At 42.4% G+C, this 15,155-nt stretch overlaps 1 protein-coding gene across 1 annotated transcript; it reads right to left on the bottom strand.

Moving 5' to 3' along the window:
• Positions 1-1,550: 1,550 nt before the first annotated feature.
• Positions 1,551-11,006, bottom strand: LOC113023770 (peroxisome proliferator-activated receptor gamma coactivator-related protein 1). Its single transcript, XM_026170121.1, has 11 exons — positions 10,848-11,006; positions 8,699-8,803; positions 8,458-8,613; positions 6,464-8,147; positions 5,820-5,873; positions 4,952-5,732; positions 4,676-4,879; positions 4,414-4,480; positions 4,206-4,327; positions 3,963-4,114; positions 1,551-2,502 (listed from the first exon to the last, which is right to left on the bottom strand). The coding sequence occupies exons 1-11, from the start codon at positions 10,941-10,943 to the stop codon at positions 2,402-2,404; spliced, it is 3,522 nt and encodes a 1,173-aa protein (XP_026025906.1). The 5' UTR covers positions 10,944-11,006; the 3' UTR covers positions 1,551-2,401.
• Between the last annotated feature and the right edge of the window lie 4,149 nt (positions 11,007-15,155).

Below are 15,155 nucleotides of genomic sequence, written 5' to 3'. Positions count from 1 at the left end.
AGAGTTTTAAATAAACGGTTTTACTCTTCTTCTTCTTCTTTTTTTTTTTTTAATGAAAAACATCTAACTCAAGATCTGAACAACGTCTGAAACTTTCTGTGTTGATTGTCACATCTATTTTATTTACAGCCTATAAGACATTTACAGATTGACCCAAAGTGATTTAGAGAAAGGCACATTTATATTCCAGGTAAAGCGGAAAGAGTGAAAGGTGTGGTTTTTGTATTAATCAATAATTATTGTGGATAGTAAAAATCACCTACCCTTAATATGTGTTCAGAATTTGCACATTAGTGATCCCATAAATCATGACACAATGCTGGCACATTGATAAGCTGCGTTTATAGATTAAAAGTATCTGTATCGGTACCGCTATTGGTAGTACTGGCCCTGTATTTACTTGGTATCAGATTGATACCAAAATTTGTAGTATTCCACAGCAGTTTATGTAAATAGCCAATCACACTGCAGAAAATCAATGCATTTAGGCCTCTAGACACGATCAAGGCAACCCTCTGAAGTTCAGACTGAGCAACAGTTCAAACATGGCTGGTTGTGCCAGAAGTGCTGGTAATTTTCCCGCACAAACGCCTGGAGGGTTTAGAGGGATGCTCTCTTGGTGAAAATGCCTTGTTGATGGAAAAGTCAGCGGAGGATGGCCAAAAATAACCATTTGTTACAACCAAGGTATGCAGAAGAGCATCTGTGAACAGACAACCTGTTGAACTTAGGTGGGCTACAGCAGCAGAAGACCACGGCAGTGCCACTCCTGTCAACTCAAAGAACAGGAAACCGAAGCTACAGTTTGTAGGGAAACACAAAAATGGGAAAATGGAAGACTGAGAAAATGTTACCTGATCTGATGAGTCTCACTTTCTGCTGTAACCTTCAGATGGTAGCGTCAGAATTTGGCATGAAAGCAGCAAGTCTCGTATCAATGGCAGGATGGATCCAATGGCCTTATATCACACTCCCTTATCTTTTCTGAGGCACAAATTGCAGTTCTTCTTGGTAGTTAATTACTGAAATAAACTGTCTAGATCTTTGCATATAAATCAGCAAACTCTTAGGAGATCGCCCAAAGAACTCCCACTCCCTCTCCTGAGTGTGTGGTTTTGCGAATGCATCATCAGGCTAATTTTACTTTTGTCCACAAAATTGCTGGCCCTAGTTTTTTGAAGCCAGGAGAGGATTTTGTGGCGTCGGAAACTAAGTCTAATCCTAAGTACTGTGATGATGTTAAGATATGTGAACAGTCTATAACAGTAAAAACACCTTCGGGAGCTCAAAATCTCAATATATCAAGTCTCCACAGATAATTGGTGCTTTCTAGTGATTCTAAATGTAGATTTTTTTTTTTAATATGCCAGCAATTTAACTAGAGGTGCAGTCACTATCAGTAGCTGCAGTCCAGAATCACAGGTTTGAATCAGAGGTTTTTTAAGGACTTTTTAAAAATGGGGTCACTGCATAGACCAAAAGAATCACTTGTGTGGGCCCACGGGGAATTATTTTTATCAGAAATAAATTTCACACTTGATGACAATCACTTGAAAATTCAACAGGTTATGATTTTAATTGTCAACCAACAATTAAGGAGACCCCCCTGAAAAACATAGCAGCCAGATTAATGCACAAGATGAAACTGAGGTAATGCAGTGTGGTTACAGCCATAAACATTGTTTATTCTATGTAAAGAGCAATATATCACACCCTTTATTTCAAGCTCACCAATGGAAAGTAAAGCAGTGGAGCAAACCACTGTCTGCCACAATTATCTGGATCTGGTTCAACATCAATATGATGTCACCAAATTTTTCTTGTTTAAGTTTGGTATATGTTTGTGAAGATATAATCCTAAATGTCTAATAAACTACTAGAACAGATCCAAATGTGGACCTACTGGAAAAGTGAACCCCTTCTACATTAGTCCAAGCCCTCAAAAACGTTCATTTAAATCAGTCCGGAACAGCAAAGAAACACACAAATCAACACAATAACAAAAGCTCCTTGTCAGAGGTAAATATCTACATGAAAATATCTAATCACTCAAATTAACCCAAGTAAACAGAAAAACAATAAATTGCCTTTTTTCCCTATACAAACTTTTCTCAGTGCTCTGGAATGCCATAAAAACCTTGTCTCACATCAAGTGCTACATGTCAACTTTGCACACGATTAACTGCATGCATACAAGTGCTACATGTTTGTACATATAAACTGTACACATAAAAACCTTCATGCATTTACAATATAGTTTAGCAAAACATGAAAACTTATAACAAATTTTTCCCATGCCAGTATAAGCACAATGCTCTGAGGTTTGTGGAAAAACCCCCCCAAAGCAAACGCTTCCATCTTTTCTTCCAGGCTTGTGCTGCCGTTCGTCCTCTCGGCTCTGCTACGTCTTTAATCCTCTCTGAGCCTGCTTCAGCAACGAATCAAAGTCGAGGTCCTCAAACTTGGTCCTGGAAGGAGACGCTTCTGCGTCTCTGTTTGCATCTGAGAAAGAGAGGGATGTGCACATGTTCACTGCTGTGTTCAACAAGGTGATGAGGGTGTCCGCGATGTGTATTACAATATTGTGTGAGAGCACTGTAGCAAATACAGCTTTTGTGAAGCTTCAAAATTTCAGTTTATGATAACACTGTTGCACTGTAACTCTTGACCAGCAGTGACACTGGCCCTTAATCCAAGTGCTTCATCTGTCTGCGGAGGCTGCGTGATAACCCACTCTGCCCTCCTTCCCTCTCAGCCTGTCTGTGTGGCCATTCTTTTCTATGAGCACTGGAGAGGATGTGTGCCTTATTTTCAATCAGCAGCACCTGGGCCAGAGCGCCGGTGCTCTACAAAAGTCAATAGGGATTAGTTGCTGGGTGGCTCTCCTCCCTGAAGCCTGGAATGTTTAGAGCTGCTTAAAAAGAGCAACAAGCCCGTTTACTGGACCTGTGTGGATTCAGATACAGATGCACCTTCACCTTTACGAGGTGCCTCGGGCATAAAAAGTTAGAAAATCACTCACCTAATCAATTTATAACTTACACTAGTTACACCATCATCATCATTCATCTTTCTGATTAAGGTTTTCAGCTGTACACAGCGGTGCTGTTGGAGTGCTCTATTCTCACAGAAGTGAGTGGACTGTCATGATAGACTCGAATCGAACATGCTAGTCCTGCTGGGAAGTCATGAGGTGTTTTAGCAGTTGGTTTCTGTTTGTAATGAAACAGATTAAATGTGCACAATTATCATATATGACACCAATTTTAATTCCCAACCCAAAGAGATGACCCACACTGTACAGGTTGGGACACCTCTGGGGTGGCATCTTTGGCTCTGCAATTAAAGAGCATAAACAACAGTTGACTGTGTTGGGTATAAACCCCCTTTTTCCTGTGCTGAACATCTCAGCCTCATGTCTGAACGAGTACTGTGGTTTCTTTCTTTTTTTTAAATGCCTGAGAGCAACTTTCAATTTTAATCTGTTGGATTTAGTCACAATGTCACATCTCTACAACTTCAATTATTTTTTTTGGTTGTCTGGCTACATTTAATATGATTTCATTCAACTTCTTTTTTTCCTTTATTCTGGTAGAATAAACCAAGCGTGTTTCAGCCTGTCCATTCTCACACAGCTATTATAAGGCCGGGCTTTTATTCCCTTGCGGACGCCACAGATGAGTAGTTGTTCTTATTATATTTGTAGACCTTAGCTTGAAGCCTGCATGTGCTGCTGGTGCTCTTATACTGTGCAGAATACACAGTATACTGTCTGTACAGTCATAACAAATTGAAGGATACAGCATGTGTAGGTTCACCTGCCGTTTCATAACACAGTAGTTTTTAGGGCAATTTTTTTTAGTCTTTTCCAGATAAATTTTTTGTTTTTTATCGATTTGTCCGGTAACTCTCTCCTTTCACTATAGTGTAGTGTTTGTCTTGGCTGTTGGTGTTAGACCTACCAAGATCCGTGTAGTTTGTATTACAAAACTGCCGTCTTCCACCAAAGCAGATGTCAAAGGGCAGCTCATCAGGTTGCCGTAGTTTCCCACCATTATCGATGGCTGCGAAAGCATCTTCCATGTTGTAGAAAGTAACAAAGGCATAGTGGTCACTGTGGGAACCAAAGATGTTGAGTTTAATGGTGACCCATTTCACTGTAAAGCCAATAAAAAACGTGTTAAACTGTAATGGTGCATGCTTACCCCCTATCTCTGAAGTGAAGTGACACACACTCCACCTCTCCAAACTGAGAGAAGCGTTCTCTCAGTTCATCGTGAGTCATGGACCTGCGGATGCGGCCGACGTACACCACCCGGCGCTCGTCCTGTGTGAAAGAATTAAATGCGATATAGTTACCGCCCACTGGAAAAGCAAAAAAAAATATCAGTACGTCAGATGAGTTTTACTCACTATGGCTTTCAGTTTCTGAATCCTTATCTCATGCTCTCTCCTGAGCTTCCTGGACTCTCTGCTGCTGCTGCACGGATGAAGAAAATGGAGAGTGAGATTTTGCTCCCACTGAATGTGTCAGTTATCGCATAAAATCAGGGGCAACGACAAGTCAGTGCGATTGTTCTTTATGTCAAAAGTTCGCACTAGTTCTCTAGCAGTTAGCAACAATTGCACTGTATCTGAACTGGATGGTTACAGCTCATCAACAATATTCACTGACCTGCAAAAGTCTCTCCACCGCTTACAGCATATTTGTGGAGATGGTGACCGAGACCGGGATGTGGACCGGGACCAAGATCTGGACCGTGATCTGCTGTATCTTGGTGTACAGCACCCTGACCTGTACCGCCGAGGAGGGGATCGGGACATGGAGCAAGAGGGGGACGATGAACACGAGCTGCTCTCTGAACGCTTGCGATGGAGCCTGCAAGATAGACATATTGTAGCCACAAAAGGCAAAAGCTCAGGCTGAACGTGAATGATAGAAGATGAGTACCTTAATCTTTTTGGAGAGCGAGATGAAGAGCTGGATGAGGAAGAAGAAGAGGAGGACCGGGAGCTGGAGCTTGAATCGGACCGTGGTGATCTTCTCCTGTATCTCCTCTTCTCTCTGCCTCTGACAGGAGGGCTGGGTGGAGGTGTCGGGAAGGTGCATGGAGCGGTCTTGTCTTCACTCCTCCCACGATCTTCTTTGGCAGCACAGTCTGCAAACTGCAGAGCTCTGTCTGTGGTCTCTGATCTGGCCCTGGGCTGATTGAACTGATGCTGCAGCACTGACTGTGTTTTAACAGTTGTAATCTGGTTCTTCTCTTCACCTGCAGCTTGCGAGCCCTGGGTCATCACATGGTGCTCATTTGTGGTTTGAGAAGCATCCTTGAGTAAACGGGGCTTAGCTCTGCTACGCTGAGAAGCATTTACAGGAGAATGATCTACAGAACCGCAGTAATCGTGATCGGCAGATACGTGCACAAATATGTGGGAAGAAGCAAGAGCTGCAGCTGACTCTGACTGAGTTGTGTGAGTCTTCCTGGACGGCAGAGGACGGGGGTCAATTATCTGAATAGCCTTGGATGGAGGATTTTTCCGTCTTGCAGGCTGCTTAGTGCTCAGAATGATTTCAGTGCTGAGGGGCTCAGGGATATCCACAGCCTCCAACACTTGGAGTTTCTGACTTTCTGCAGTGCTTAAAGATTCAAGTGGTCCCACAGAGGACATCGCCGTTAATGAAGCAGCACGGAGAAGCGCGGGCTCGTTCTCACAAACTCTCTCTTCTTTAGCTGGAGGAGGAAAAATAAAAAGAGGTTATGTATCGCAGGACGTGAGCCTCCATAGTACACCGCTGCTAGTAATCTGACAAAATTCACCTTGTGTTTCCTCAAACTGCTCCAACAAGCTGGTCAGATCAGTCGCTTCAATTCCTGATGAAAGAAAGAACAAACGTGAAAAGATCGCTTTGGAAGATGCTCGCCTTTAGTTCTCTCACACTCCTATCATCATCACATTTAACTCAAAATAATAACAACACCATGTAAGCTCAAAATCCTTGGGCTTTCTTATTAATATGTTCTATGAGAAAACAGTAAAAATGAAGACTGAATCTTCTAGTATGCAGAGTTTTTTGGACAGCCTTTAACTTTGCATGCGTCTCCTGTCTGCACACCTGTCTCCACGTCATCGTCCCACACAAGTTTTACCAGTTTTTCCTGGTAGTTCGCAACATGTTCCTTTCCTGCTTTTGTTGTGGAAAGCAAACAGCTTATAAGTGCTCTACTGCCGCACTGTGGTGATCGCAACATAGTATATACTAGCAAAAAAAAGAGAAAGTATGCTTCCTGGCACAAAACATAAAAAATAGCTGTTGTTTTAAATCAGGCATATTTTGCCTTTGAAAATGTTTTCCCCAGATTCCAGTCTTTAAGTCGAGCTAACTGGCTGCTTCTACATTTATTTCACAGTCAATCAACTCCTGTATATTTCCTAAAATGTGAAACTACTCCTTTGTGTTTACCTGAGTCAGCTGTTGCTCCCTGCACTCTGCACCTGGATTGAGGAGGTGGTGGTTCCTCAGGAGGACTCATACTGTGGGTTAGGACCTCGGTTACTGCTCCAGAATCTATGTGAGTGAGGGGCTGACTGAAATGTGGGCTGACAGAGGAACATTTTACTGGTCTCTGTGCGTCAGGACTCGGTGCCTGTGGAGTTTCTGGTAAGCGCTGGGGTCCTTTGGGTGGGCTCAGACTGCATTTTTGAATGTGTGATTTTATGCCCTGTGAGTTTTCTTGTTCCTGAGAGATATAGGAATCATCTGCTATTTCACTAAATGCTGTCTTCGTATCCTGAAGTGGTGCAATGCTCTCTTGGCTATAATCTTTGATTAGAGGTGACACCTGGGGATTTAGCTCTGAGGAACATGTCTGTCTCTGAAGAGGTGCAGCTGAGGATTCAGTGTGGAGTTCTTGAGGCTGTCTGTTGCTCTGCAGGCTTGAATCCCTGGACAGAAACTCCACTTTAGGTGCTGATGAAGAGTTGGAAGTGGATGGTGATGCTGCCTGAAGAACTGGCAGGGAAAGGAGGACAGGATTTGGGGGGTCACTACTAAGTATTGTTGGCTTCTTCACTGGACTTTTCTGGCTTTCATGAAGAATGTCCGGCAGTGGACTGGCAGGCGAGAGGACTTTGGATTCAGTCCTTTGGTGATTTAGTCTGCTGTGATTTACATAAGTGGAAGATTTGGCTTCTGAGGAGTGAAGCTTGCGTGGTGAAGAGGCAAGATGGGATGACTTGAAATCAGGTTTACGGGGGTCTGGGTAGTGATGCGGCATCTTAGGTTTGCAGCCGTTTTGTTTCTGCAAACAGAGGATGGGGGTCAGCTCCTTAGGGGGCTCAGGAACAGAGGGCCACTTGGTAGTGTAGTTCCCCTGTTTCTCTACCAGGGGTTGTCTCTTCTGGCGCAGCTGTCTGTACTGTTGGAGGCTGAGTGATCTGGCCTTTGTCTGAGCTTTAGGCTGCTGGTCCTCAGTTTTGTTATAATTTACCTCCGAGGACGTTGCTGAGGCTTCAATTGCTGGATTTTCAAGTGTGTTTGTGCTGTTCAGTGGAAGTGACTCACTTTCACTAGTATGGCAATTTGTGGGATCGCTCTCATTTAATCCATTTTCCGATTCATCCAATGAAGCCACTCGAACGGGGCCAAAGCTCACTCTTTTCTTCCCTTTGGATGGGGGTGATCTGGAGTTTCCATTCAACAGCACGCTCTTCAGGACTTGCCCGCTATCTCTTCTTTCATCTACCTCATCTCGTATCTTGGTCTCTCTTACAGGCGCCTCGTCATCAGATACTACATTTATCTCTTCATCACTGTCTCCAGTTGGTCTTTCGTACTTCCACACCTCTTCCTGGGAGAATATGGTGGGATGTGTCCTCGGCTGATCCCCTTCCTCCACACGAAGCTTCAGACAGTAGGGATGCATGAGCTTCACCAGGCTGACGAGAGAAGTCGAGGTAAAAACCTCGACTTCGGCATCTGCCTTTTTATTTTTGGGATGAAACATCTGGCCTTGTAGCTTAAACATCTGTGACAGACCGCTTTTCTCTAGTTTGCCCCCCTCGCCTTTCTCCCCATCACTCTGAGTTGTGGATGCTGTAGTTGGTGTTTTAGATCTTGGTCTAAGTCTCTGAGCAAACGATGATCCCTATTAAAAATGAGAGAGAGGGGTCTCAAGATCTCATACTGCATCTGCTGCGAGTAACATGTCCCTTCCTTCCTACCTAAACACAAGTTACCATGGTGATCTAAAAGAGCTGAAGTTGTGACATAGAAAAATCTTTATTTTATTTACAGACACCTCACTAACACACTAATCCTGCTTTGTAAATTTCCACATTAGCTGATCATCATTAGCTTCATGATGAAACAGTCGAAACGCTTCTCCTACTTCTTCTCTGATTACTAGAACAGACTGTGGACAATACAAGTAATTCTTCATTCTAGTTTCTACTCACCACGGTGTTGTCCCTGTACTCTGCCTGGCTGAGGAACTTGGTGTCTGGCAGGGTGTCGAAAGGAGACAGAGTCCTGCCGTCATCCTCCACACAATCCAGCATCTCAGTCAGGGCGGACAGCAGGCGCTCGCTTTCTTCCTCAGCTCTGCTCTTGCACTGAAGCGAGAACGCCAAATCAAAATACATACACAGCCAGTGTGACTGAGTGAAATCATTTAGATGAATCTGCTTTGACTCTGACCTCCGATGCAACAGTGGAGTCTTCCAAGATGGCCAGGATGGAGTGATCCACACAGGACTGTGTGTCCATGTCCACGCCTTCCACACCTGCCCTGCTCAGGACTGGCTGTAAACACAGGCATGACACTTCAATGTCCATGTTATACTGATTTGCATGCACACACATTAGTATATTTACACCTCCTGCTTAATAAAAAACAAAAACCCCAAAACACTCATTTCCCTGGGTGTGACCAAAAGATCAGGAAGCATGACTCTAACTCCAGAGCAAAAACAGGAAGTCCCAGTTCTGACAAAAGTTCAAAAAACTGTGATCAGATCTGATACTTGACTCATGTTTAAAAAGCGAGTACTTGTCTATCACACATAAACCCATACTGACTTACGTATCGTCCTAAATGAAATGCTGTTATTACAGAACATGATAGTTTGATTGCTTACTGCACTCAGCACTATCTGAAGCATTAGAGCAGCTGAATGGTGGTGCAGCTAAGTTGTTTATTAGTTTGTGGAATACAGCAGTTGTGACTAAAATATTAAGACTGTCCATAATGTTGTCCATTTCAGGGTTTAACATAATCAACATCTCAATGACTGTGGGCCAGTAAAAAAAAGGGCATCACATGGACAATAGTAATGGACCACATCTCTTAATCTTCAGGTGTGTTCAGTCCTTCTGCCAAAGGTGCAGAAAATCAAGTATCTAGTGAAACATTTACAAACATTCGCGAAGAACAGTTTGCTGTAAAGAGCTTGATGAATTTGAGTGAGCTGCTGTAATAGGATGCAAACCTTTAACAACTCAGTTTGCGACATTTCTTCTCTCCTAGATTTTCCACAATCAACTGTAAATGGTATTACTGCAGAGTAGAAGCATTTAGAAACTTAGCTCAGCCACGTAGTGTCAGACCACGTAAAGTTACAGAGCGGGTCGCTGAGGTGCACAGGGCACAAAAGTCTCACTGCTCTGCTGACTCAGTAACTCCACAGGACCAAACCTCCTCTGGCATTAACATCAGCACCAAAACGGTCCACCAGCAGCTTTTTCTTACATCATTATTCACAAAATATTTTTTTCTAAACTGCGTCTTTGGATAGCTTAAACATAAATGAAGCCATCCTTAACCACTCCCACCCACCACCTCATTACTATACAACGAATAACTCAATCAAGAAGCTGGTGAAAGGAAAGGTGCCTGTGTTACGTTGGATACTGGGTCTAATAATTTGACCTAAGAAACCCTATAAAATACTATTTATTTTTTAAAGATTTAAATCTGTGACAGCACACTTATAACTCACTGGGAAGCAGGAGTGCGCATCTTTGTTTTAACAGTATTTCATGTTATTAACAAACTTTGCCTATTTTTTGTGGCCGCTGTTTAAAAGACCCCTGCAACTTTTTTAGGCTCTAAATGTGATTATGTGGCTCATGCTATTAAATCAAGAACTGTGTGGGGTATTTAATCGATATACTATAACTAAACACAAAGAGGAGCAGACACTCAGTCAGACAGCAAAGGATTTCTCTTAAAGGAAAGAACAGGAAAGTGAAACCTCAGTTTTTAAGATCAAGTTGTGATGAATGAGTAGGAAGCCGGCTACGGCCCTAGAGGCGGGTGTAACATCTGTACAGCACCTCTGGGAAGTGAAGCAGCTCTCATTTCCTGCACTCCTCTAACCAAGCATTTGCTTGACAGGGCAGCGGTTCATTTCAGTGCCTGGAAATATGTTAAAATTAGGCTTCCGGCAGTCAAGCAAGGACAGCAGCTGGGGGATAGTTGAGGGAAATAAAGCAGCGTGGGTCGTACGGAGGGCGATGCCTTATCTGAACATCTTGTACCTTCGCGGGAACTCACCGGCTTCCCTCCGTTTAAACGTCCAAACTAATAAACATCAAACTAGACACGAACAGCCTCATTAACTAGCTTGTCATTTAGCATTTCCCGCATCCAAACCGTCCAAATGACAGGCGGATCGATCCGCTCCCTGATCACTACCTGAGTAGTACTACGAGCTCGTTTCAGCCACGTGTCGTTATTCGCGCATGTGGCCTCGAGAGCAGGGGATACACGCCCGACTAATGCACCGAAACCCGCCACTATGCGGTCTATTTTATGACCGATGAGCTAAAGTGAGGAAACCGGTACCTCGTTGGGGGTGTTGCTGGCCATAAAGTCGCTGTTGCCGGCATTTACTTCCCCGTCTTTCCCCCTCCACCGCGCCGCCATCTTGCCTCTCCACATGGTCCGCTGGCAGGCCGGAGGGAGACACGTGGTCACCGGTTGGAAGCGCGCGAAAAGCACTGATCTGAGATCGGATTTAACTACGTTAATCAGAGCGAGGACGCGAGTAGAAATCAGATCCCAGGTCAGCTGTCTGCTCGTCACGTTTCTCATTGATTATTAATTAGTTTTAGCTTAAAAAATAGTTTTAGTGACCCACAAAGCGAGACGAATTAGGGACAAATAAAGGAAGCGGGTTTTGACAATGAAAGGTAAAATAAAAGGCAGCTTATTAAAGGAATCGTTTTTCTTTTCTTTTTACAGGATCGTATTCAGAAGCACTTAAATGTTTCTGGACTGCTTTCATTCCACCCAAATTATAATCAATTCAAACAAATAAGTAAAAAATTAACTTATTAAAAGTTGATTCTTGTTACAGGTTTAAAATTTTCATTCATTAGTTATTGCTCAAAGAGACACCTTGTGGCGGAAGAGTCTTGTTACAGATGTTATGTACAAATATAGATATAAGCGATAAAAAATGTGAACTCTCTATAAAAAAACAAGTTATAAAACCAATACACTCAAAGTGAAATGTTAAATTAAAATTAATTATTCTAATATGAATATAAGTGAAAATGGTCCAGGTAGGAGTGATTTCCTGTTCCAATGATAAAATATACCTGATCCACATCAGTATCTATCTAGTGAAGTATCTAGCAAAGTGAAAGCACTATTCAGGATTTCTGGCTCTTTAACTGATACCTTTCTTCTTCTTAATTTGTTCCCTAGGTTTTGCATTAAGATTTCATGAGGTACCCTACCACTGCTGTAAGAAGACCCACCCTCACAGCCTCCATAGTCTGGCCTCGCTGCTCTTCTTGCTCCCTGCTGGCTCTGGAGAAAAGATCTCACTTTGTGCAGAGAAGGACACATGCCACACAAATATGTATAATTTATAAAGTAGCATTTTAGCAAAATAAAGGCAGAAACAGTCAGATACAGCTCAGGCTGCCTGACATTTGTTTGAATCTGTTTTATGGCATGAAGCTTTGATGGAGAGAGCACTAATGGTGTAAGTGGGAGTTATCTTCTAGTGCTTTATTATCGCTGGTGTTATAATTGCTGAGAGTGTGGTAAAAATATCAGTGCAAATGTTTGGCATCAGCGGCTTCATAAAATGTTAGATACCATAATAAGCTACATTAAAACTCAGTCCTTGAAATGGTGACTGTAACCTCCTGGTTTCTGCCCCATCTACAAAACAGGCTAACTGATTGTGCGCATGTTCAGACATCACAATATTTGCTTTGCCAGTACTTTTCCGTTAGAGATTAACAACGGTTTTACTAACTTGTTTAACTTGAAATGGGACCTTTGTGAGGTCCAGTTTTTCCAGTTTAGTCTTCACGTGGACTCAAGGCCACAGAAAGCTTTAAATGAGTTTGATTGATTGTATTTATTGCTTGTTACTCATACAGTTCGGTGTGATTGATGCTTTGTTTCGTTTCTTTCCTCTTCATCTTGTGCAGCTCCACATCATGTTAAGTCATATATGAGAAATTGTTATTATACATCTGAGTAATAAATACAACTGCTCAAATCAGTATTTTCAGCTGTGGTTGATTACATTTGCATATTCAGTACATCAACTATGTGCTTTCCTCTTGTTTCCTTTTCTGTTTACTGTTACACTTTGTTTCTATTTGATTATGAAGTTGAGCCAATCATCGCTCAATCATTTCTGCAGGAGCTGAAGAGTTTGCTTGGTTTTGTCTGTTTGTTGCCTCTGTCTGCACCATAACCAGATGAGGGTGGCCGTCAGTAGTTATAATGTCTCCCCATTTTGTGTGAGTCTTCACCTGCATGTGATGGCAAATACACGAAGCTTCAGACTCTGTTCAGGTGTGGCTATATTATATTTTTAGTTTATTAAGGAACTCCCTGATCTGTCTGACTCTGCTAGCCATTTGCCTCATTGCATGTGAATAAGCTGGGAAGAGGAAATGAAATAAAGAGACCTGGACTCTTATTACCTAATAAATAATAAGCTTTAAAAATAGAGATCTTTATTCACTTTTTTATTCACTTTATTCACCTGGTTAGCACTAAGTGCAGGATTTAACACAAAGGTCTTTTGTAAATGTAAATGTTAGATCTCCACCAGGTGAGAAGAAGCTAACCGCCCACCCACCCAAGTGCTGAACTAACTCATAAAACCTATGCGACGAAGCACACTATGAGCTTTTCATAACTGACTGGATATTTTACGTAAAGGAGACCGGTGGTTTTAAGATAAACTGCCTGATTATTCGTTTCTGTACAAGCCAGAGGAGAGATATGCAGCTGAAGGTCAAAGTTGTTGTGCACACATCAGATCCTTTTTTAAAAATTGTGCACAAGTTGTCAAGCTGTATTTCCTTGAGAGTGTGGTGCTAATTCTTCTAATATATTATCCCAATAGAGCACCTCTCTCCCAGACTGCAGGCTTGCTTGTATTTTCCAGAATTTCCAAAAATAGAGTGGGAGGCAGGTTTCAGCTATCAGACTCCTGTTCGTGGAACCGGCTCCCAGTTTGGCTGCAGGAAACAGACACCCTCACTACTTTCAAAATGGGGCTTCAGCTGTCTTTTTCTTTTAATAAAGCTTATATTTAGGGCTCAATCTGGTGACTGTAAACCATTTTTAACTATGCTGCTATAGACTCAGACTGCTGGAGGATTTCCCATAATGTACTTTTCACTCCCCAATGTGTTTATTGTTTGTGGTCTCTCTGTGCTCTTGTTTTTTCTCACCTCTTATTCTTGTCAATCAACAACAACAACCACAAGTTGCATGTAGATGCTCCTCCCTGAGCTTGGTTCTGCTGGAGGTCTGTTCCTGCTTGCTCATAGGGGATCACCTGATTGCCCCTCTGATATAAGAGAAGCTTTACTTGCAATAAAAAGCACCTTGAGATTACTTTAGTTGGTGATCTGATGCTAAATCAATAAAACAGAATTAAACTGAAATCAGCTGAATTGAATACTCAGCATAATGAAAGTCAGACAGATTAATTTCATAGCATTAATTTTACACTTTTATATGACTGACATAATTTAGGTCCTGGCTATTTAAATATATTTCAGGGAGAAATATCTCATGTTCCTATTTTTGGGTCATGGAGGTGGAAATATTCCACTGCTGCAATGTATTTTCTCCACTAGATGGTGATATTGTACACCTGCCATTACGTTCCACTCATTCTTTTGTTTTCTATTGGATATCAGAAGTTGTGAATCAGTTCATTCTCAACTCCATACCAGCCACCTACAGTTAAAGCTATTTAAATTGCCATAGGCATTTGCATAATAAATGTCAAGGTTGTTCACCTTTCTGTTTGTGCTATCTCGTATTATCTTGTCTTTTTTTTCCTGTGGAGGACTGTGGATGTGTCTGTCCTGTTATCTTGTGCATACCAGGAAGGAGCTGACCTTTCTGCTGAATGTCATGGTGGAGTCAATGGCTGCACCAGATTAGCAGGGAGGAAAAATGTACTCTCTGATATACACTTTTAACAGGGTACCACACATACCCTGCTCATTTACAAGTCTGCCCGATATGTACCTATACTGTACGTCATGTCTACCTTGCAGTCTGCTCAGCTTGTCGCCTGTTTCCCACTCTTTTTGTTGCTTTATATAGTTTAATCCCCTGTCTTCTTCTGTTCTGTTGCTTCAGGTCTCTTCAGCTGCCACACACCGACGACCTCCCACCTCATCTTCCACAACTCTTGAAACACATTACTGCCTGAAATGGGGCCAAAGCATCCTCCAGTCTCCAGTGTGAGTGTGTTCAGGAGTGTGCAGAGGCAAGTGTTTGTGTGTGTGTGTGTGTGTGTGTGTGTCAGGAGAGACAGTTCTGTGTAAGTGGGTCACCTTACTGCCGCATCCAGCGCACAGCCACCCTGCCAGTATATGTCCCCACAATCACGAACACCCACATTTAACCCACTCTCCACACACCACATGCCCCCACTTTTATCCTTTTTCTTCTTCATTTTTTATACTTTTTTAAACTTATTCCTTAAAAATAAGGAAAATATAAAATTCACTCACTAAGTTCTTTTAAGTGCCAGCCTTCACTTTCATTCTTGGTGGGAAGAAAAGCTCTCCTGCTTTTCTTTCATGCCTCATCTGTCCTGTACTTCTCATCTTTTCCTCACTCTTGACCTGCAGGAAGACTCCCACGGTG

The sequence above is a fragment of the Astatotilapia calliptera genome, chromosome 6, assembly GCF_900246225.1.
Source record: "Astatotilapia calliptera chromosome 6, fAstCal1.2, whole genome shotgun sequence".
In the NCBI taxonomy this organism is placed as follows: domain Eukaryota; kingdom Metazoa; phylum Chordata; class Actinopteri; order Cichliformes; family Cichlidae; genus Astatotilapia; species Astatotilapia calliptera.
The sequence above is the reverse complement of the archived record's forward strand: the minus strand, read 5'-3'. Positions and strand labels throughout refer to the sequence as shown.